This window comes from Macrosteles quadrilineatus, unplaced genomic scaffold, assembly GCF_028750875.1.
Source record: "Macrosteles quadrilineatus isolate MER2022 unplaced genomic scaffold, UCM_ALF_1.0 Scaffold_8__2_contigs__length_117827958, whole genome shotgun sequence".
NCBI classification, from domain to species: domain Eukaryota; kingdom Metazoa; phylum Arthropoda; class Insecta; order Hemiptera; family Cicadellidae; genus Macrosteles; species Macrosteles quadrilineatus.
The window spans coordinates 58,176,181-58,200,732 of NW_026542601.1; the positions used below are offsets into that span (position 1 = coordinate 58,176,181).

Consider the following 24,552-nt stretch of genomic DNA (forward strand, 5'->3'; position numbering starts at 1 on the left):
ACAGGTAATTAACATTCAATGGCCAACACGGGAAACATTCATATCTGATGCTGATGAATGACACGCGTGTCATACATGTGACCGATATTGAATAATGACCTTCGATAGTTCAAACCACAAACTGCAACTACTACAACTGTTTTCGTGACTAGCCAAGTGTGGCCGGTAAATAAATTAACAACAAAATGGCAGTGAAGCTACATTGTATGTAAATAAGATAGCAATTATAATTTGTTATCATCATTTGTTATAAGAACCTAGTGAAATTGTTATAGGACTTGCGCTGAACTCTACAGTTAATATTTTAACTTCAAAACCACGCTTCATGGGAATGGAATTCGCCCAATCTTTCCACGGTTGAGTTTATCGAATGTTTGGCTATCACTTCCTGCATCACCGGATGGAATATTCTAGGCTAGCATTTTACTCAATCATGTTCACTGAGCGAAATAAATAGAACATCATAGCTCTAACCATTCCTCTTTAACTACTGTACTTGTACTGTAAATATTTTCCTTAGATTAGAGAGTTTGCGTCTAGTGTGTAATACAGATTCGGTAGTGTGCATACGACAGATAAGAGGATTTCTATTTAGTCTACATCCACACAAAGCCGTGCCTACATACATCTCTACCACAATAATCGCTCTGAAAGGGCTTTTTTCAAACCGAACACATATTTCGAAATGGCGGAATAAATACAACATGATCAAATGTTTAGGTTGATTAAATCTGACAATTTATTGCAAAACTTATTGCGAACACAGGTCCAAAGGGAGGAACAACAGCAATCTTACTGTTATGAATAAATATTGGCCGAGAGAGAACGTCTGCGTTTGAAACATCACTTGGTTTAATCATGTTTATCGTCTTTCATAGCTTCATTCTGATCAAACTAATTTAAAATATATATGATTTGTTTCAACCGTAGATAAGAATCGGTCAGCATACTTTCCTAATTACTCAAACTATAAATTCAGACAGCGTTAATACTTAACTAAATCAAATGGACGAAAAATGTTAGTTCCATTTTAAAGTATTTTTCTAAAAAGGGAATGGCAACACAAATCCCAATAACTTAAATTATAACTAAGAACTGTGAGGATTGTGGATTTGACACACAATCCTCACATAATGTATCTGGCTTATTATTTATTATTATTTAGTTAGGCACGAGGTGCAATAATGAAATTGTGTTATAAAAGTAAAATATATCCAATAACGTGTTGGGACTTGCATTCACACACACGACCTTTTTCTTTTGCTCATAGAATATTTCTTAGGGGAAAACCAAATGTAATTCTCTGTTAGGTTTTAAACCGTAGGAAGCGGTTTTAATAATGTACAGTACCATTGAGTATGCATAATTACAGTACTTTAAATCCTAACATTACAACATTTCGTCAAATCTCTTAGCTAAACATTTCACTCCAATTATTGGAAAATGCACACATCAACGTCAATTTCTATTAAATTATGCACTAACCGCAAAATCAATTTCGTGTAGAGGAAATAATTCAAACATCTCCGCCGACACAAGAAACCGTGTAGATATGGCATTTACTGGACAGGTGGAAGATAGAGGCCGGCTAAGTCTGATCTACTTTACCATTACAAGACGGAAACCCCAGGAGGGTAAAGGTGAGGAGAAGGGGGATGATTCGATAACCAATCTTGGGGCCTTGGGCGTTTCTCTGAGTTGTGGGGAATACAAGCTTACAACACTCTCAACTAGACTTGTTGAATCCTGGTAACTCGAGACTTGATTATCGTCTCATATTTTGCATTATATCTCATTTAACTTTTAATGTTTAAAAAGCTATATTAACTTTGGTTTTTATATATTTTATTGTTAGCCTAGACGTTATATAAATTAAACCCTTTTTTCGTTCTATAAACAATTTGACGATTTAGAAGCTTTAAAATATTTAGAAACAGTCTGAAGCATACAAAACCATCTCACTTGTCAATATATATGTCTTGCTGGGCTTTTTATAAACAGTATTGTAAGACAGATTGTCTAACTACGGCCAGGTCCAAATTCACCAACATTTTTGGGGTCGTTTCTAATGTCCAAATTCACCAACTTTCTACCTTTAGCAGGTACGATATTTCTCCCGGCGGGCGGGGAAGGAATTCCCTCCGAATAGTTTGCCATCGCCTGCTCCGTCTCGTCTCGGCGAGAGTGTACTGTAACCTAACCTAACCTAACCTAACTTAACCTAACCTAACCAAACCAAACCTAACCTAACCAAACCAAACCTAACCTAACCAAACCTAACCTAACCTAAAGCTGCCTGAAACAATCACAGCTTAAACAGTACTATTAGGGCTAAGCAGTACACTCTCGCCGAGACGAGACGGAGCAGGCGAGGGCAAACTATTCGGAATTCCTTCCCCGCCCGCCGGGAGAAATATCGCACCTGCTCCAGGTAGAAAGTTGGTGAATTTGGACATTAGAAACGACCCCAAAAATGTTGGTGAATTTGGACGTAGCCCTAACGACTTTAGTACTTTAGAAACTATTCAAAATGCCTAACAATACAACTGTTGACAAAGCAAAACAAATTATTGTACCAACAAACGAGTTCAGATTCAATTAGGAATACAGTGTCACTATGGGACTACAGCAGTAACAATATTGGACCAGACCTATAAAATGCAAGGATTTTAACAGATTATTGAAAGTAAGAGTTTTTGGTACCTAATAATAAATAAAGTTTATTCCAACATTAATAATTTTTACAGCGCCGAAGTAAATTGAAAACGATGAACCGTAAAAGGTTTGACTCAGCTTGCAAATCGTTGTCTGAAAACAAACAATTACAAAATCCGTATCAAATTTTGAAGCTGCATGTATACAAGGAGGAAATATATAGTTTATCATGTTTATGGTGAGATGAACGGGATGCCAGACACAAACGGATCTCAGACATGGACAAAGAAACTGTTGCATGGATCAGCTTGTTTGTCGATCGATGCATAACTGCAGCCGCCAAGGACAAGGTTGCCCCAAGGATACAATAGGGAACACGATAAGTTGGTAAGTAATCGTATCTTAGTATAAATTAGTTGACTAGTTTAAGTAAGGAGCAACAAGTTTCATGCGTATCAGCTAACAGCCGAATCTGCAAACGAGTAGGTAACAACCACGAATACTACAACCATAAAAATACCGGTAACCGCAATTCGTAAACCACCTTGCACGAAAAAAACCAACCGTAATTTTAAACAAAGTAAATGTTGGTTATATTTGTAACCAAATAGTTTTTTACTTAACAATTCTGTGTGCAAATTTACACAAGTTGTATAGCATTAAGTTTCTGAATGCCGTTTTAAACGTAACTTAGCACATGTTATTCCGCATCTCATACTCTACTACTGACCAATTTAAATACCACATGACCGTTCTGGCTAATCGAGAAATCTCAACGGTACAAAATGAAGGAAAATAAAAATGGAAGAAAATGTTACTAAGACAATCCAAACGAGTCAATTTACTTCACTATATCAAAGTTGTGACCGGCAACGGCAACCCAACACCGTGGTCTTCAATTCGATCATCAGTCTCATTGGTAACCGACACGGTGACGGGACGGAATAGCCCAACAGTTATTAGCCCTGCAGCCATGTATATGGCGGGGACATCTACTCTTGAAATATGTTCACTTGAAATTAGTTAAAACTTTATCGTCCATAAAAACCGCAGCCTCAAAAATCAACAATAGTTCTAGCGAAACTTAGGTTTAGAAACTCTCAACAGCCGGTAGAAACCAAAGATTCCGCCGCCGGCCGGTGCGGGTCGGCCCGAAATGTATCCTTGAGGCACTGATGGCAAACCTGTGGCGGCTATGGGCGCCTTGCAGGAGCGACAGAAGCAGTTGAGCACGGAGTCGGTGACCAGTCCTATGAGCATGTTGGAGACGGCGGTGTGGCACACACGTGGTTCACGCCCGTACTGTGCCGCCTCCACCGCCCCCGGACCCCTCACAATCGATATCCACCCCCACGCCACGCCGTCACCCCACCTATTGCGCCGGTATCTGGCAAGAAACGCGAAATGCTTCTTTGACGAGATGTTATTTATAATTAAAAGCCGACGCTTTGGTATTTGAGATCTTATTTTTATTTTTGCTTATGTTTGGGAAACAGAAAATCGTGACAAGATGTTGTTTTCAGATCGCCTCTTAGGTACCAAGAGTCAAGAAAGTAAGTCAAATAACCTCAAGAAACCGAACATGGATTACAAGAGTAGCTTGCAACTTAGGGTTGTTGATGTAGGAAAGCAAAAAATTGTTGATAATTCAGCAATGCTACAGACAAATAAATAATTGAGCAAAGCTCTTTCTACACTCCTGCTTTTGTTTTACAAATACTCCTCCTGAACGGCTGAAGCGATCTGCACGAAATTCGGCAGATTGTTTGCGAGATAAAAATAAAAAGGTAAACAAGAGGCGCGACATAAGTTAATCAACGAATCATCTAAAATAGCACATTACAAATACCGTACAGACAAAAAGGGAAGAACAATCGGATTAATATCAATGAGCACTCTTTACTACAAAATGAAAAACAATAATTAAGGTCGCAAGAATTAGGCTGATGTACCATTGACTTTAAATACTCTAAATAACCATTGAATTTATGTTAAACAAATGACTATTGACTTTGGATATTACAAGTAGATTTCTCATTTATTTGAAGCAGGTTAGTGAACCAGGCTTACCATTGATACTGCAAATAGGCATTCTATCTATGCGACCAAATATATCGTGACATTGGATACTGCAAGTAGGCATTTAATTTATGAGAACCAGATGAAACATACACTTTGGTTCCTGTAAGAAAATAATTAATTTACGTGAACCAGACTTATGATTGACTTTGGATACTGCAATAGGCATTCCATTTATGAGAACCAAATATAGCATTGGCATTGGATAATGGATATTGCAAGTATATATCTTATTTACGAGAAATAGCTATAGTATTAACTTGAAACAAATATTGGATTAATATGCTAGCTCCGCTCAATATTGCAAGCAGACAACTACATTGTGCAGACGCCTAGTATAAAACCAATACAAGTTTTCCGCTCGTGAATAGCAATGCGTGCTAACGCAATTTTCGCAAAGTACTGACAGTCAAAATATGTTTTATAAAGTCGTCAGGAACGTCAGGAGACGTTTACAGCAGTGTAAAAATCGGCTCGGGATATGCATAGGCCTAAATTTTTAGCTTTGTTTCTCATCCACACGAGAATACGAGAATATTTACTACCCGATGTATACAATATGAGTCTGATTAGCCGCTACAACATAACTTTCAGGTGTTTTCGCAAAATTAAAAAAAAGATTTCATCTTCCAGCAAATACTACTGGATAGTTAAACTCACTACCTATGCAGCCATACACACGACATTGTCACAACGTCAACACCCGCCGTTTCCGAAGCCCAGCTGCCTATCGTATCACACACAGGGCGCTGAGCGTGTTTCCCGCGGAATATAACACCCGAGGGGGAAAATGGCAGACAGACTCCCACTGCAGGTGCAAAACAACGTCGTAATTTAACTAACAAGTCCCTCGTGTTTTTGAACAAACGAACCTTTTACACAGTTTCAAATTAATTGAAGGTTTTTTCTTCAGTATATTTGATACTATGCTATAAAAGCCAGTTTTATTGGTGAAACGGAACTATTCGACGTGCCAAATTAAACTCAACATTTAATAAATTGCATAAGCAAACCGTTTACTGCATAGCCCAAAGCTATAGGCCTACCGTTAGAGAAAGATTTAAGTCAAAATTAAATTAACATAACCAACCTCAAGTCGTGCATATTACTTCTAGCCTACCTTCTAATGCGAGGTCTCATTTTTTATGTGACTTATTAATGAACACAAAATAAAACTGAGTAAAATGAAATGAAGTCTCGTTTGGCTATGACTTTCGGATTCCACCCCATGGATTCCACCCCGCAGTCCCGATTTCGAACAATTGAAAAGGGAAACCTTTGAATATTGCCTATGCATCTCAAACTAGTATAGCCTATTAAATCATGCAAGATCAAGACTTAGAGGAAAACATTTACACAAGATTTCAGTGAAACTTATTTATTACGAATATCGTGCAAACAAGTTAGTTACGAGTTTCAAATACAAGTTTCGATCTATCTTACTATTATGATCGATCTGTGGCACGTTGAGTATACCTACTATTTATCTAAGTGAGACGGCAGAGAACAGGCGGACTCCGAAGTCACTGACGCGAATAATTTGAAACTCGAGAGATTCATTCAGGCTAATTAGCAAACGGAAAAATAAAGGGCGGCTCTTAAACGAAGTGTTGGAAATGGTCTGCGGAAATCAAGATCTCAACTTCCGATCTAACATTTGCTGAAGAAGATCAGAGGCTCCCTACTTCCCCGTGTGTGTGGGTTAAATCATTGACTGATTAGTTAGTATACAATGAATAGATTGGACTTTTAAAAATGTGAGTAGGGTCAGGTCTCTGATCAGTAATCAGTCAGTCGTGACTGATGTGCTGAAACCATCGAGCACATGGAACGCAGACAAATTCATAAATATTGAATGCTCTTTACGTAATAGGCGTGCTAAATAGGTAGGTTAGCAGGAAATCATAACCCAGATGTAGCAGCGCTAACTTCATTAGAGGAAGATTTTACGGCTTTGTTTACGAATGACAAAACCGATGTTTATGCAAATCTATTTATTTCTTTATTTCAGTATAGTTAAAAGATGATCTAGACTACTTGGTTTTAATTACATATAGTCAGTAACTGTCCTTCTTTCTATTCTGTACTATCAACATTTCTCCACCTCTAAAATTAAAGACACTAAAATCTACCCTTACCTACTGCTCAACTATTAATGTACATTTTTCACAAACCGGTGTTAACGCCAAAATCAACAACTACAAACCTGTTGCGAACACTCGTAACTTGTTGAAAACTAAGAAGTTTTTTGCCAACAATTACTTAACAAAATATTATGTTGGAGACTAGTCAGAATAAAGAAGCAACCACACAGAATCGGTTGTTGCAATCTTGACCATTTAACGAACCTCGATAGTTAACACATAACAGTCTGGTACCGTACAGTATCTATGCTCGTTGTTAATACAACGATCATAATAACTATTCAGGTAACCTTCCCATTAAAAGCGCTTGGTATTAAATTTCAATTTTCCTATGGATTTTGTTAAGAGAGATCTCCGAGATAAAAGAGTTCTGCTCGCCAAAGAAACTAGTTTATTTTTTTAGTTGGACCATTTAGTTGCTGCTGACCCCTCAGGGTCACGGCTTTTTCACTCAGCAACCTCCGTTTGGCGATTGGCGATTTTTTAACCCGGGCCACCAGGACTCAATTCTCGCTCTCTAAAACCGATATGCTACCAGTACACTATCGCCGAACATTCGCCCAAATGTTTCGCCGAATGTTCGGGTCAGATTGCGACCACGAATGTTGACGAATGTGCAGCCCGAACCATCCCGAACTTAACCAAGTACACTATCGGCTAACTTCGGCCGAACTGTGATGAACCCAATATTGCGTATTCGCGGCAAAACATTCGCACCAAATTTTGTGCAACATGGACGCTACCGTCGAAGAATATTCTAGAAAATTCTAGAGAAAATTCTGTAATTTTCGTTTGGTGTTAGACACCACTTGAATGTATCCTAAGTTTCTTACTTCTCTGTGGCTTAATAATTTAAAATTAATGCTTGCTTTTTTATTAAAATGCTGGTTTTCTTAAACGATAATGTATACATGTGTATATTCAATTTAATTAACCCACGGCCACAGAACAGGCTCACTATGGTATAGTTCCAAAAATCACAGCGAGCAGGCACTTCACCAGACGTGGCGCTAGTCGCCACAGTCATATACACTTGGACTTGGCGTTTCCTCATTAGAATACTCCATACTTTGTACAATTAATTTATCTATATAAGATCTAGTAAAAAATAAATAAATAACAAAAACTATAAAAGTAACTCTAACTACACAACCAGTGCAGTAAATACTGTATAAAGAGAGCGTCCGTGACTACGAATGACAGCGAGTGTGTACTGGCTATGTTCGTGCCCGTCTGCGCTCGGCATTCGTCCTAGTTCGTCTCCTTTGATTCGCGACGGGAGACCGCCAAAAAAGCGAGCGCACCCGAACACGAATGTTGGCGATGCGAACTACCCCAAATGTACACGAGCACACCGTGTACACTATCGCGTTCGTCTTAGTTCGCCTACATTCGGCGATAGTGTACTGCAGGCAATAGAGGCATCATGCATGGTAAGCAGAACCACAGACAATACCATACCGCAGAACTAACTACTACCACAGAAAACATACTACTATAATCATAGTAGTATAGTTGTATTATTAGTTTAGTTTTACTACTATATCCTATAGGTTATAGTAGTATGTTTTCTGTGCTACTACTCAATGGCTCATTGAGTATACACGTATATTAGTATACTCAATGCTAAAACATACGATTATTCCTTCTCAGATAGTGTTTAATTATTAAGAACTGATTAAGGACGATACGTAGTTTTAGTAGATGGGACTATCCCGTGCCATTGTTTATCGAACATAATTTCCTAGACAAATCTTGATACTGTAGCTATGTATTAAACATCGTCGGTTCAAAAAAAAGAAGATTAAAAATGTGTTATTTCCGATTAGTGATAAAATTTTCACAACTGACGGTCACAATTAAACCTATTGAAGCACTCGATAGGCGATAGTAATCGTATCACCCATAAATGTGTTTTCCTTGATAAAAGTAAACGAATATAAAAAGGAATAAACATTTACTGCCCAATTTTACGACGACTCAGCTCTTTACAGACGTCCATCGACCACTGTGCCTAAGCTGATAACACAGGGTGATCGGGATCCAACCAAAACACAACTATCTAAGCCTGATGTATTTGTTCTAACCCTATTTTTTTTTTTAGATTTAAAATCTGGCCAAATCTAGATTTAGATAGTCCTTGATAAATCATACATGTGATAACCTTGATAACTTTCTCGTTAGGCTTCTTCCGGTTAAAACAAGGATTTTATATTAAGCACTCACCCATGAATATATAATTTTAAATAACTTCTTGATCAGCATTGTACGTGTTATTAAATTTACGGAAAGTAAATAAAATAAACGTCTAGTAACGCTTAAAAATATTAAATTTTTAAGCAAAATTTATATTATACAGGGTGTCCCGTAACTCTCTGGACATATGTATATAGCGTTATTCCTTAGGTCAAGACAAACACATTTCACCATAGGAACATGGGTCTGTGGGGTCTAGTTTACCGACTGTCGGTATTTATGTGTTTTTTACAAAAAAACTAATAACTCCTAAACGGTTTGAGATACAGCTTTGATATTTTACAAAAATGTTTATCTTATTAAGACCTTTTATCGTTAGAAATTATACTAAAAAATCATTAACCGTTTCAAAATGGCGGCCATTTAAAATATTTGATGCCAAATTTCACGAAAACCGTTAACTTTACAAAAAAAGTGCAAGAGACAAAAAAGTTTGTAAATTTTATGTAGTTTTCAATGATACCTTATTTGTTAAGATTGGATAAATAATAACAGAGAAACTAGTTGTTTTCGTAATGTATGACCACCTTTTTCCATTTAAACAATGCTAAACAACGTTAAAGGAGTATTAGCATTGTTTAAATGGAGAAAAGTGGTCAGGCATTTGGAAAAGAAGACATTTCTCTATATAGAAGGAATAACGCTATATACATATGTCCAGAGAGTTACGGGACACCCTGTATAACAAAATGACCTGCAACAAAGTAGTAGCATAGATGAAGTAATATAATTATTGAGGATACTTATTAAGGATAATATACAATTATATTACGGTACTTCATCTATGGTAGTAGTTCCTAGATTGTGCAAATATCCAAAGAATGTTCTTTTTATGGGAATAATTATCCAAACATAGCCAAAGTATCAATGTATAATTCGTTTTTACCAACATTGTTGTTAGTTCATTTTAATTCATGGCATTGTATTATGTAGGTACTAGATATTTGGAGGCACACTTTAATGGTAAACTCTGAACATGATTTTAAATGCACACAAGTTAGTTTTATTTCAGAAGTTTAAACTCATACATTCACTATGCCAGAAAGTGTGGGTAATTTAGATGAGAGACCGCGCCGGGTGGGGGTGCAGACTAGGCGTCGGGCGCCGGTCCCTCTAGTTTATAGCTGCCCACCCCTGTACACGTCATCAGATAGCAATTACAGAGCTGCCCCATTGTCTGCCACGTCTAGTGCCCATTACACAAACATTACATCAAAAACATTACTCAATTAAAATAAGTTTAATTGGTAACCAGGTTCAACCTCACAATGATCGGTCAAAAGGCTTTAAAAAATTGATAAAAATTATGACGGTTTTTAATAAAGTTGAAAGATGTTCATCAAACTGCATGAAACCGATTATTATTGCTATGTTAACAACCAAACCAGTTTATTTCATCACTAGGGTGAATCAGCAGAAGTGGAGAACAGGTTCTACCCTTAAAGTTTAAAGATCGATTATCCAGGGTGATTGATCCAGGTTCTACGCTGGTCGATTATCGACCACAAATCATCAGTGGCACTGGTCGATTCATTTTCTCTACTTTTTCAAACTAGAGAGTTCAAAATATATTCTGGCGGCGGAAAGTTTTCATCACCTGACTACAAAAACAGCCATTTTGGTGATCGTCATTCGGCAATAATAGTGTACAATGTTATTAGGCCTACATATTCTGAAACTACAATAAATTCCCTCCGAATCTTATGGAAATATGTATTCATGAAAAAAACTCAAAATTTTACATTCAACCGTCAATTACTCAGAAATTTTAGAATCGATTCCATATAACTACTGTATACCTACATTTTCAGAAAGATCTTTTATTCTTATATCTTGCAGTATCGTATTTCTTTACTGTTGATGTCCAATTCAATTCAGTATTTCCTATATGACAATACAATTGGTAATTGTAAACATAAAATGTATCTAGAATTTCTTTTTTAATAATTTTAGTTTTATGGGTATTAAAAAAATGACACTTATACGTAGACTAGTGGCTTGTAGGGACATAAGTCCCTAAAAAGCTCAAATGTAAAACAACTTTTTGCAATACCGGTATTTAAACAAACTCAAAATAACATTATCTATGTGTCAGAATAGGCATCCCTACACCATATCTTTTGTGTAAAAACCAGTTTGTTGTTCTTCTTTGTTTGCTTTTGTTGATGTCATTTTCAATAAATAATTTGAATCACTCCAGTGGTTTAACATGAAAAGGCAGCAAACATATCATTGTTTGTGAATAAATACTGGTTTACTAAGGTAGCTTTGGTCTTGTGGTTAATGAGGATAAATAAAAGCTTCCCTGTTTGGAATTTTAAAAATTCATTGGAGGTTCGCCTTCAGACGAATTGAAGACGCCTGCAATTTCATCTGCAGTAGGCTTATTATACCTACGACGATTCACATTTATCCTGTCTACAAACCTAAGTTCTAATTCACTGTCGCCTTGTACAACCATTTCTTCCGAAGCTCTTTTGTAAATTTGTGCAAATGGATTTTCTAATAGAATTTCAGCTAGTTTTGACAATATTTCAGGTTTTAAGTCACTATTTTCTCGACGCCTTTGACGAATTTCTGTTGCTGTTGATGTGTCAATAATGTACAATTGGCCATACACGGAGTCTTCATCATGTTGAGGCAGCAAATCTGAGATTGAACGATAAATCTGTCCTTGAATTTTGAAACACTATGGTCCTTTTCCTGGAATATCTTTCTTACTGGCTGAAAAATAAGCAAAAGCCATTGCACTGTTGCATTGTCGAATGAATTCATACAGTTGTGGGCTCTCTTCAAACAAACTTTTAAGTTCTACATTAGTTTTTGACTGAGGAAGGTTAATAAGTCCGTTATGGCAACATGTCATAAAATGATTATTCGTTAGTTCTTCTCTAAAATGAAGAGCACTACATTGAATGCACTCTTGGTCCAGTAATCCTGCATCATGGATCTTTACATTTCTCTCGTCTACCATGGGTCTCCTAAAAAGGGGTTGTGTTGTAACATATCTTGATTAAGTTCGTCATTATCTACTCTTGCTCTCCTACGCGCACTGTCATTCCTATGAACAGTTCCCCGCCTTTGTGGTATTCCCCTGGCGTTCATATTAATTACAGTACTTATAATGAAAAGAATATATATCCAGCAGCCTACATACCAAAACATCTTGAATCCCTGGTGATTTTATAAAAGTATGATCGAATATGATTACTCTACGTTGTATATTCACTGCACTAAAAAATTTACTTACGAAGGAATGCAAATACACCATTTTAGAACCAATAACATTTATAGGTTATTTTAGTTGTATATATTTACACAACCTTAACCTTAAAATGTGTAGAAATATAAAGAAAACAACATCATTTAAAATAAACTTGAACATATGATTTAAAAATAAAAACAAAACAGAAGTTAGATTTAATTTCGACTCTTTGATTATTTATACAGAATATTTATTCTATGTCGTTTATTCCTTTAACACGACAATAACGTAAAAGCATGAAAAAATGAAACTTGAGTATATGATTTAAATATAAACAAAGAATGCAGACGTTTTTCCGACTAATCTTCAATATTTCAGTTTTATTATAGTATACATTTCATAGTTGACTGGCTAAAAGTAAACCAAATGCGTGTATTGATCACTGTTTTAAAATCTGTGGCACAGCTGTTTTAATTTCAAAAGATGTAAACAAATTAAACCCCATGTTGTTTTAATGGGGAAAGTTTTATTCTGTTGCGAATTTATGGTAAAAAAAATAAGAAAAATGAATAGTTTTCCCTCAAAATTCACGTCAAGACCTTTAAAATAAGACCCCTCCCATCCTTCTACGGCCATCCAGTCACTCACAATTTCTTTACAAAAATTTGACTTACGGAATTATATATATAGATAATCAAATTTCACACAACCTTTACGATTTAGATCAAATGTGAAAACAAATTGTGTTGCGGTTTTCTTGTGGGTTGCTTTCAAAATTTCTAATTTGCATAATCCGAAATTTGCTAATATTTTGTTACCACGCCTAAGAGACATTGTTAGAACATTTTTTTTTATATATTCTAAATTTATCACTGAAACAGGAAACATATATGTTTATGTACTTATATTTACAAATAACTGTTATGTGGCAAAATATATGGTACCACTACTACCTTTGACTATCAAAGGGCCAAAACAACCCGCCACTGGTGGGTCAAATGGCCGCCAGATATTGGGTTTTAACTGATACTGTGCACTAAGTACAATAATAGTTTGTAGTACAGTTGACAAAATAATTGAATAGGTACCTGGGGTAAAAGCTGATTGTTTGTTTAAATAATACCCCCGGCGCAGCAAACCTGCACACTAAGCGAATTTCCATTTGCCTAATTGGCTTTTTACTAAAATTTCACCTTTAAACTGTCATATTTAATCTGGAGGCCTAATGTAAATTCAAAGTATTCATCTGTTCAAATGTAAACAAACATTTTCTCCCTAAGAATAACATGGGAACTTTGAAGGCCACTGAGGCAGAGCCCTGAAGAAATTTCAAACATTTTTTTACTTTCTCCCCTATACCATAGTATATGGAGAAAGTATTGTTTTCGTCAAAATTTTCGAGTTTGAGTTTTGAGTGGATATATTCGTTTTGGGTCCCCCTGGACCCAAAAAAGTGGTTTTCGAAGTGATGTCTGTGTGTGTGTGTGTCTGGATGTGTACAGAGCTAGAGACTACACCTGTGGTCCGATTTCGATGATATTTGGTATGTAGGTTCTAATCTACGGTATCTCCAGGCGTTTTTTTTTTATTTTTTTGAAATTTTGATTTTTAATGGGGATTTTCCCATAAAACCCATAAAAAAACCGGAAAAACCGAATTTTCTCAAAATTGGCCCGAACGATTTTGATAAAAATTTAGTATGTTGTAGCCCTTTAAATTCTGAAAAAAATGGTACAAATCCCATTTCTCAAAAAATTACGGTTCAAAAGTTATGGTAAATTATATTATTTTCCCATAAAAACCCCATAAAATAACAAAAAATTGGATTTTAGAATTAATTAGAAGTATGTTATCGTCCTAACAATTTTGACAGTTTTTTCAATTTTTTTAGAAATTTTGATTTTTGATGTGGATTTTCCAATAAAACCCCATATAAAATAACGGAAAAATAGGATTTTTCCAAAAACGGCCCGAACGATTTCGATAAAAATTTAGTATGTTATAGTCCTTTATATTCTGAACAAAATGGTACAAAGTCCCATTTCTGTAAAAATTACGGTTCAAAAGTTATTGTAAATTATGTTATATTCCCATAAAAACCCCATAAAATAACGGAAAAATCGGATTTTCACAAAAATGGCCCGAACGATTTTGATAAAAATTTAGTATGCTATAGTCCTTTAAATTCTGATCAACATTGTACTAATCCCATTTCCGTATAATTACTCTCACCGCTTACACGTGATAAATGTTGTTGACAAACTTATGGGAGAAAGTATGTGTCAGAATGCTGATACCGTTTATTTGTTTTTTGTTTGAAGTTCATTGTTGGTGATGGTGAGATAATGTTTGTGATGGAAAATGTCCACAATAAACCTTTGAACAAATTTTTTTGTTTGATGGCAAATCTATACACAATGACCTATCTAACGACACCTTAAACATGGTCATCAGATGCATGGCAGCTTCAAAACAACTATCACAATATTCATGTTGGCCTATTAAACATAGTTTAATAAGTACTTTTGTTACTAGGGAAGGTAATAAATTGTTTTTATGGTTAAATGTTAGTAGTATAGTATGAAATAAATAAATAGGCCCTATTCCAAATTTAATTAAAAAAAGTTTATGACCAAAACCAAGCAAACTATAACAGTGTACTTCAAAAGAGTGACATGGAAATTTAAAATTTACAGTTTTTTAGGAAATTTCCCTATAGGGAGGAAGTAGCTATTATTACCGTAGGTGGCACGGTAAGACCTAGGCCCGGGACCAATTTACTTTTCATTTTGATAAAATAGTATATAAATACGTATCTAAAATGCTATATCTTTACAATAACAATTGAAGTGAGTGACACAGACAACATTTTAAAGTAAAATTAACAAAACTGCCTAAAGAGGTTAATTTAAAAATCAATTGTAGAAAGTTATGCAACACCCTGAGTTGAAGGTGACTTAAAAATCAATACACCATTACGGCCTAAATTAATGTTTCATAGTGGAATTGTGTGCGGTGTCATTGACACAAATATTGAAAGCACGCCACAATATTGATTGATGTGAGGTACTGAGGCACCACAAACTGGGAAAATCTGTTCCAGAGCTCCCACATGCTATAGAATTATAAACACCCCCGCCACAGCAAACCTGCATTTTTTATTCAAACTCCCAATTTTTGTGTGACTGAACTTTTACTAAAATATTTCTTTAAACATGTCAGATGTATTCCCTATTTAAATAAGATTAAGTTTAACTAGTACCGTACATCGGTTTACAGATAAGATTTACTTATGTACAACAGGGAAGGAAGGTTTATTTATGTAAACAATATAGGTAGTTAGTCTAAAATATAGCACCTAATTATTTGACATACCCATTAACCGAAAAGGTAAACAAAAGACTTGTCACATGTGTTTATAACAAGTGTACTAGCAAATTACAAAATACAGTACAAAGGAAAAACTTCAATTGTAACTATTGAGCAAAGATTACACTGAAGATTACTCGATATATAGGGAAGTAGTTTTGATCAAATTTAGATTATTTTACTTAGTCCCCTCCCACCAAAACTAATCCCCATAGTACTGAGGCATTCCAAGTAAATGAAGTACATCTGGGGGTTTTAACTGGCATAAAACACTATTACCGTGGTATGCTAAATCCCAAGAAAAAATAGACAGGATCACAATTTCTTTAGAAGTACCCCAATTTCTTTAGTAGTAGTAGCAAAGAGAAAAATCATTTTTTTAAACCATTATGGAATTATGATTTTGTTTATATCACATTTTTATCTGGTGTCATCACTCATCAGTGAGCGCAAGTGGAACAATGTGTTGGAGAAACATCCTATGCAAAAGATCATAAAAGTGTATCTTATTTTTGTTTGATTGGATACTTTTACATTACTGAGTTGTTATTATTTCAGTAATCAAATGTCTATGGTTTGTAATGAAAAAAGATTTGGTAAATTATGTCTGTTTACGATATTGTTTTAACAATAAAACCTAATTAACCACACCACAACCTAGCAAGGATCGGTCCACCGGTACTAAATATCTAAGTGAATAGTGTTTTTGGCCTGTTTAGGGACATAAAAATGAAAAAAATAAATCAATCACAGGTTTAGGTCTCACTAAGCAACTACGGCAATAACTTCTTTCTTACCGTTTGGGGGAGATTTAAGTTTAACAATGGATAAGGTCCACCTGTCTCTATGAATTGATGTATTGAAATTTTATTTAAAGTGTTTAGTTGTGTTGATGTTTACAAATCTGTGGCAAAGGATTGATGTGGTCTTTATACACAGGGTGTCCTACGAAGGGGTTTAAACATTTGATGTTATATTACTTGCCCATTTATGCTCCGATCATTTTAAACATTTGAACGTTTTGCTATTGTTTACACAATTTATAAAGTTGGTTTTAAAAATATTCTGGGAAAATTTCAGCTAGGCCTACCTACCAATAGTGGCATATTGATTAATGATATCCTCCTATGATATCATCCTGGATTTATATTGCAACATTCAACCAGGAATGATTAGCAGAACAACTGTTACTTGGTGTAGTTTGCACCATGTACTTGACTAAATTTATCTCTCTCAACATTGCATTCCTGGACTAACTTATCTAGATCTGTCTTGGACATTACATTACCTACTTTACTTTCACAACATCTTGCAGGTAAAAATGTGTCATTTTAGCAAATTCCCCATATAAGAAATAAGCTAGGTCTCATTGTAAGAAATGGGCCCGGGACCGATTTGCTTTTATGTTTTGATGCCCCCAGAGGCCAAAGACACCATCCTTGAACATTTATATATATATGTGTCCGTTAGCACAATAACTAGAATTATCTGGTTTCAAAGAAATTTTATAAAAACGTGTGAACCTATATATTTTATTTTACTCAAACGGGTTCATGAACCATTGTGCTCGGACCATGGGAAGGGAGTTTTATGAGGGGATTTATAGGGTAGAAATTTATTTTCTCTTTTTTGGACCCTCAAAACATAAAATTTCCCAATTTCTCTCTAAAAAATTTGGAGAGATTTAGACTCTCTAAGAGTGTAAAAAAAAACAAGTAAAATATAGTATCCTGAAATGTTTTTGTACCTACGGTTATTGGTTGAAGAATGTTAAAAACAAAATAGTACTTAAATTTAAAATTTATTTCTACGGAGAATAAACTGTTGTAGTTTCCTTGTTTATGGATATATTTTTACAAACTTGGAAAATAATTAATTTTATAGTAGGCCTACCTACTAAGATATAAATATTTTTTTAAAAAAGCACACTTTATTCTCTGTAGCACCAAACCAAGGTACCTACTCATTATAAAAAACTTTATGTTATTGAAATTGATTTAATTAAAAATAAAATCAGGCAAATGGAAATTTGCTTATTCTGCAGGTTTGCTGCGGCGGGGGTATTAATTTTGATTGGATGTTAGTAGAAAAGTATAACATTTTCAAATATTTCTCAACTGGTCATTGAAGTAAATGTTATATGGTTTGTTACTGTTACAGTACACAAGGCAAAAAAATATATATTTTTTTACAAAGAAATGGTATAAAACTGCCATTTTGAGATTTTTTTGGGGGGGGGGGGCAGTGTTTCCTTCTGATAGAGGGAAAATATCTAATTGATTTTTATAATCATTCATGGTTAAGATATGGGATGATATGGGTTGACTGTTGTATGGTAAAAATAAACTTCTTCATAACAACTTCTAGTTTGAAAGGTCCTTGTTTGTAAGATAGGCATATGTAAGGTACAATTGTCAGCATTTTGATTTAATAGCCTATAATAGTAGGGTGTTAAATAAAATGCAAGCGTATCTTCCAAAAAATTGAACATTAAACAAATTTTATTTTTGATTAGCCTACTTTTTCGCAAACTTAAGCGAATTCCACATAGGGAATAAGCTATTACCGTAGGTCTCATGGTAATGCCTAGACCCGGGGCCCGGACAGATTTATTTATTGTTTTGAAGTCCCCAGAGGCCTAAAACACCATATGTTCGCATTTTATATATGTGTCCGTTAGCATGATAACTTGAGTTAAAATGATCTGATTTTGGTTAAATTAGGTACATATATATAGGCTAGATTCATTTTAACGAGTTTGCAAACCAGCATGTACAATTAATAATTACAGAAAATTGCACAAAATAACTGTAAATTCAAACTGTACATTGTTGTACTGTAGTTGGTAGCCTAGAATAATTTCAGTCTAGGCTACCAAATATTTTGCAAAAAACACTCAACTACATTCACCAGCAGCAAACCTAATTTATACTGGCACAGATCCAGCATAGGACAATTTAAAGATATGGAGATACAGCATCAATCAGTAAATCACAAACTTATTAACACATGAAAATAAGAGTAAATTGTAACAAAATTCCTTTTTTGTTTACGGAATAATAAAAGCACCCAAGAGTTTTGATACATGGTCACTCTTTTATTCACACCATCCATTAATAATAATCCTGAAAAATATGTGCATAATTTTGAATTTAATGAAGGAATACTTCAACCTTTTAGAAAAGTATTTTTCAATTGTTAAGTTTTAGGTAGGCATACCTACCAACACATCATTTACCCCCTCGCAAATTAACCCTGTTTGAACTTTGGAATGAAGAAAAGAAAAAAAAAATTATAGCCTACTTTAAAATTGTAAGCCTCCTAGTGAACACAGACATTTGTTAAAATTTAAATAATTTCACCTTAAGTCGTTAAGAGAATAAATGCCTGGTTTGCTGAACAAACTTAACATAAAACTTTATTTAAATTATATAAAAAGATTATATAGCACTAAGGAACCTAGCTAAAGCCATTAACAGCTTTTTTTTCAAACACTTCATTGCATCTTTAACCCTCTCATTCAATTTATTATTTAAATCTGTCCTTCAGGAAAAACACACAAATGCCATTCAAATTCGAGAAAAACATGAGGTACATACCTTCAACTTCATTGACAGTGTCACTCATGTTGGATGCAGATGATACAATTCACCACCTGGAATCAGACACAGTGAGTGATAGTGAGTGTGAGTGAGAAGGGAGGAGGGGACTGCAGCTGTGACAGTGGTGCTGGAGAGGGGAGGGGTAGCACCTGCAGTGTCTACCAGCTGATACCCCCTCCACAGCCTCCTAGAGATCAATCCACCCCACCCTCAGACACTGACCTATGTTGAGGCAAAGTTCAATGGCTACCCTAGCCAGAGAGGATATAAAACTAATGCTAATCAGGATGAAGACATTTCAAAGTTTAAGCTACGAAGGCATTTTTCTATATAGCTACACAACTTAAAAATGCTACATTGCTTTTGCAGGCTATAGGCCTAGCATATTTGCTACAAATAAAATTGAAGATGTAATGTTTTAACATGTCTTGGCTAATATTACTGGCAATTTTGTTAAATGATTTTTATTAAAGAATAATATTTTTGCTACAGTTGTCTGAAAGTTTGTAGCATTTTTGCTCAAACAAATTTCATCCCAGCCTTTACCCTGCATTTAATATCTAGGTCTATAACAATTAATTGTTATTGTTAATGAAAAATAACTATAATATAATTTAGGGTTTTATGATATAAATCTATTACTGTAATTATTCCTAAAAGGAGTTTAGGTAGAAAAAAAAAAAGATTTTCAAACCTATGTGGACCTACATGAAGGCAACTGACTGTGTTATTTTATCTATACTAGTGCACCTGTTGCTCGAATTCAAGCAATTGCAAAGTATTACAGTACAGGCTTATTTCAAAGATAATGTACAGTAGTCGCAGATAGTCTGGGCGCCCGGCTGCGCTAAGGCGGGGGGTGTATAGGGGCGTGTTTATTGCTCATTTTCAAAAACATATGGCGGTCACGGCTCTCTGGGGTTGTTCAGCGCCTCAGTGCTGTCTTCATGGCTTTGGCGTGGGGGACGGTTAGTACACAAGGGTCCGCGCGCCCAGACTAACTGCGACTACTTTATAATCAATCACTCCCTCCAGTTATTGAAACTGAAAATGAACTGACTCTGAAAACGAATGCTCTTGTGTCTATCATGTGTTTACTATGAACAGATGAAATTAATACAAATTATTCGTCTGTTTAAGTAGGCTAAACAAAATCCTTTCTTCATAACAACTACATTGGGATTTTGATGCCCTGTGAGGCAAAGCCCAAGGATTTTTCAAAAGAGGGCGTCTACACAAAAAAATACTAAATTTTGACACACCTTTTGTAAAAAACCTGTCCATTATTAATGGAGGAGTAGTTTTTTGTAGAAATCGCCACAGAGTATTATTATATATAAGGACTAGGTCAATATTCTAAATTAGCCTAGCCTTATTAGGTTTGAAGTTGTGGACTTGGATAAGAATTTCTAAAGCCCCGTTCACACGGGGTGAGTTTACAAGCTACACGCCGGTTTTTTTACACGCAGCTAGTAAAATAGCTCAGTGTGAACGAAGTACTCGCTCAAAAGCTGCTTGTAAAAAGCTCTGGAAAAAGTTGACGCTGCCGCTACTTTACACGCCAACTCACCAGCTTTTGAGCGAGTAGGCGTGTAAAGTAGCCCAGTGTGAATACAGTGGCTTGTGCTTGTGCGCATGTTATTCAAAGATGTCGGAGGATTTGGTTCAAGCTTGCTACTGAGCGAGTGGAAAAAGCATCGTGTGAACGACTACAAGCGCACTCGCCAGCGTCTTTCTACACGTCGGCAAGTGGACAATCTCCGTGTGAACGAATACAAGCACACTCGCCAACTCGCCATCTTCTTACATGCTGGCGAGTAGCTTGTAAACTCGCACCATGTGAACGAGGCTTAATAAAAAAAAGTATTAAATCCTAACATTTTAAAATGTTGTGAAGCTTAGTGGGTTCTCTCTGTTGGGTATGAAAATAGTATATAATTTGGCTAAGATAGCGTATAAGGAATTATTTTTGAATGAATTTGTATTTAAAATTTCAACAGAGTTTAAGCTAAGTTATTTGATAAAAAAGATGACGATTTGATATTAGCCTAATACTAACAGCTGTAACAGGATTGCTTTCATAGCAGTGAAAGCCAGTTTAGCGGAGCAATCATGTGTCATGGTTTTTATTGTTTTTAATAAAGCAAAATACAAATGTTCCCACACTCTGCACTGCTATCCTTAACTAGGCCTACTTCCTTCACCACTTCCTACGTCGTGGACCTGTTTCCCTCCCTCCCCATAGCATTTTAGAATTGCCAATACAGTTGAACCTCGTTTGTACGAACCTCGATAAAACGAATTCCTCGATAAGACAAATTTTTTTTAATCCCCACACACTCATATAGGTCAATGCTAAAAACACCTCTATACAACGTAGTAATTAAGTTTAAAACCTCCATAAGACGAATTTTTGTGTGACATGGGCTAGGACTGATTAACCTCTATACAACGAATGTTCTTAGCACAAAACCTCTACAAGACGAACGTGACCTCTATAAGACGAATTTGTCATAATCTTAACCTCCATAGTACGTAGTTTTCAAAACAAACAGAAGCTTGTCTCAACATGAAACCCCCACCCATCCCTCCTCCTTCCTCAGTCATTGTTTGGAGAAACCTTGGAGCGAGGAGAAACCTCTATAAGAAGAATAACAGCAGCATTAAACCTCGATAAAACGACCCTCTTTATTAAGAATACCTCTATAGTACGAATTTTTCCCGTACCCCTTGAAATTCGTCTTATAGAGGTTCAACTGTACATTAATCTAACTGCCACAAAGGGTTCCCACACTCTGCACTACCAGCATTTACTACTTCCTTCACCACTTCCTACGTCATGGACCTGTTTCCCTTCCTTCCCATAGCATTAGTATTGCAGATAAATTAATGCAACTGCCACAAACGGTTGCCACACTCCGCACTGCCAGCCTTTACTACTTCATCCACCACTTCCTACGTCGTGGACCCGTTTCCCCCCTTCCTAGAGCATTTTAAGATTGCGGATACATTAATCTAACTACACACTGCACTGCTGGCCTTTACTGCTTCCTTCATCGCATCTTATGTCGTGGGCCTGTTACCCTCCCTTCCCATGTTAGTTAGCCTATACCTAGTATTTTAGATACGTTCATCTAACTGCCCACAAACGTTCCCACACTCCGCACTGCTAGCCTTTACTACTTCTTTCACCACTTCCAACGTTGTGGACCTGTTTCCCTCCCTTCCCATCGCATCTAGGATTGCAGATGCATTAATCTAACTGTCAAAGACTGTTCGCACACTCCGGACTGTTCGTCTTTACACTACTTCCTTCACCACTTCCTGCGTCTTAGACCTGTTTCCGTCCCTTCCCATAACATTTTAGTAGCCTATAGCAGACATTAATGTTAACTGCCACAAACGGTTCCCACACTCCGCACTGCCAGCCTTTAACTTACTACTTCCTTCACAACTTCCTACGTCGTGGACTTGTTTCCCCCCTTCCCATGGCATTTCACTGTTTTAGATATAATTATCTAACTGCTACAAACGTTTCCCACACTCCTCACTTCTTGCCGTTGCTACTTCCTTATGGCAAGGGACTAACTTAAGTTACGGACAGAGACATCATGTATCATGTAATGTAACTTAAGCTAGGTAAGTTATATATCTTAGGCAATGGAGTTTTCAAAACTTTAAGGCTTTTTAAAGTACCATAACTTAAGCGACCTAGGGACTGGGCATTAATGGAATGAAACGCCACGCATATGCATAAGTTAGGCCGATAACTTAGTGCAATTCAGAGGCCAAAGGTAAATACAAATTTTGCATTGGCAAGGGTACCTGGTTTTGATTCAGGCTAGGCCTATCATGCATTAGGAAATAAAACTGTTACCGTACCCTACATTAAATTATTAACCAATAGTCTTGTAAGTTATCAGGCTAGGCCCTACAATTGCAATATCTTGACAGGCTTTGTATCTGTGAATTATTCCTAAGCCTCTGTCCTATCTAGTAACATATTTATAAAGTGTTAAACCGTGTAGTCCTACTGACTTTGTGTCAAATTTGCACAAGTCCAGGCAAAGTTTATTTATTTAGCAGTAAATACATAAACTACCATTCACCATTGATTAGTCTTACTTGGCAATGGTAATTACGATGAAATGCCGACATGGAAGTTAAGTTTACTTGTGGAATGAGCCAAATTTCAAGACAGCAAGTAGCCTAGGGCCAATTGAAGAGGTAAATTAACCTACCACAAGATCTTTATAGGCTATAGGTTTAAATAGTTTTATCCAATTACTAAACTTACCAAGAAATCAAATTCCAGGTTTCTAGACAGAAAAAGCAGATAGTAGTTCACTTGTGGTTGCACGAAACTTAAAACTTTAAACTTCACGATTCCCACAGAGAGCAGAGCAATGCGAAAACGAAAACGTTCTTTGTCAAATCGTGTTTATATTACCCCGTGTATGCGCAGATTCAGAAAATCGAGAGTGCTCATTGGTTGATTTGAAAGCTTGACTCGAATCTACAACGGGATTGGTAGTTTCAATTTTACACTCCCGCCTAACCTCTCATGCGATTTCAGCCAGCGGCCAGTCGGCCAGTGTACATAGAGGCATAGATCGAACATAGGCCTATTCCATAGAAGTATTGCCTTTTCATATAGCAAAATATGTGTAACTATATCTTATTTATTTTGGTTGAACCGATCTTAAATCACTGAATAAAACTATTGTGGCCATCATAAACGAAGTAGATTTCCCTTCGGGGATTTTTTTCTTTCGGATGTCAAGCGAGCAAAAACTATAAATATTAACCTGGTAACATTAGTGCTAAAGCTGCTAAGCTATTTCAAAACTTCTACATACAGTAGGCCTACAAGTGTTCTTCAGCCTCTAGACTTCATAAATCCTTTCATTTAGTATGCCGACACATTACTAAGTATTTTTTTCTATAATTATTGTGAAACGTCTAACATTTCTCGATTTCTCCACATTCATCTTGTGTTCGGAAAACGGGATAATGAAACTTATCTTTGACACCATTATTATATAATCAATCAATCAATCAATTGATTTAATCGATTGATTGAATAAGAAGTATTATTACAAGCAAATATAAGTGTCAGGTAATTTCAAAAATGATATTATTTTATAATTAGCATAACTGAACTTGGTTTGAAACTATACCCTATAGCTCCTAGCTGAAACTAACAAACCATGAATTGAATATAGGCCTAAGACGTGTACAC

The 24,552-nt window shown here is 35.8% G+C and overlaps 1 protein-coding gene across 3 annotated transcripts in view; it reads right to left on the reverse strand.

Moving 5' to 3' along the window:
* Positions 1-23,761, reverse strand: part of LOC129000935 (putative golgin subfamily A member 6-like protein 3) — a 41,542-nt gene extending 17,781 nt beyond the window's left edge. For 2 of the 3 annotated variants that reach the window (XM_054428028.1, XM_054428026.1), the window contains exon 1: positions 3,840-3,949. In XM_054428028.1, the coding sequence (XP_054284003.1) occupies positions 3,840-3,915 (76 nt within the window). In that variant the 5' untranslated portion in view covers positions 3,916-3,949. Of the gene's footprint in view, positions 1-3,839; positions 3,950-19,307; positions 19,364-23,607 lie in introns of those variants that run through there. The other variant, XM_054428027.1, reaches the window with a different exon arrangement.
* Positions 23,762-24,552: the final 791 nt, after the last annotated feature.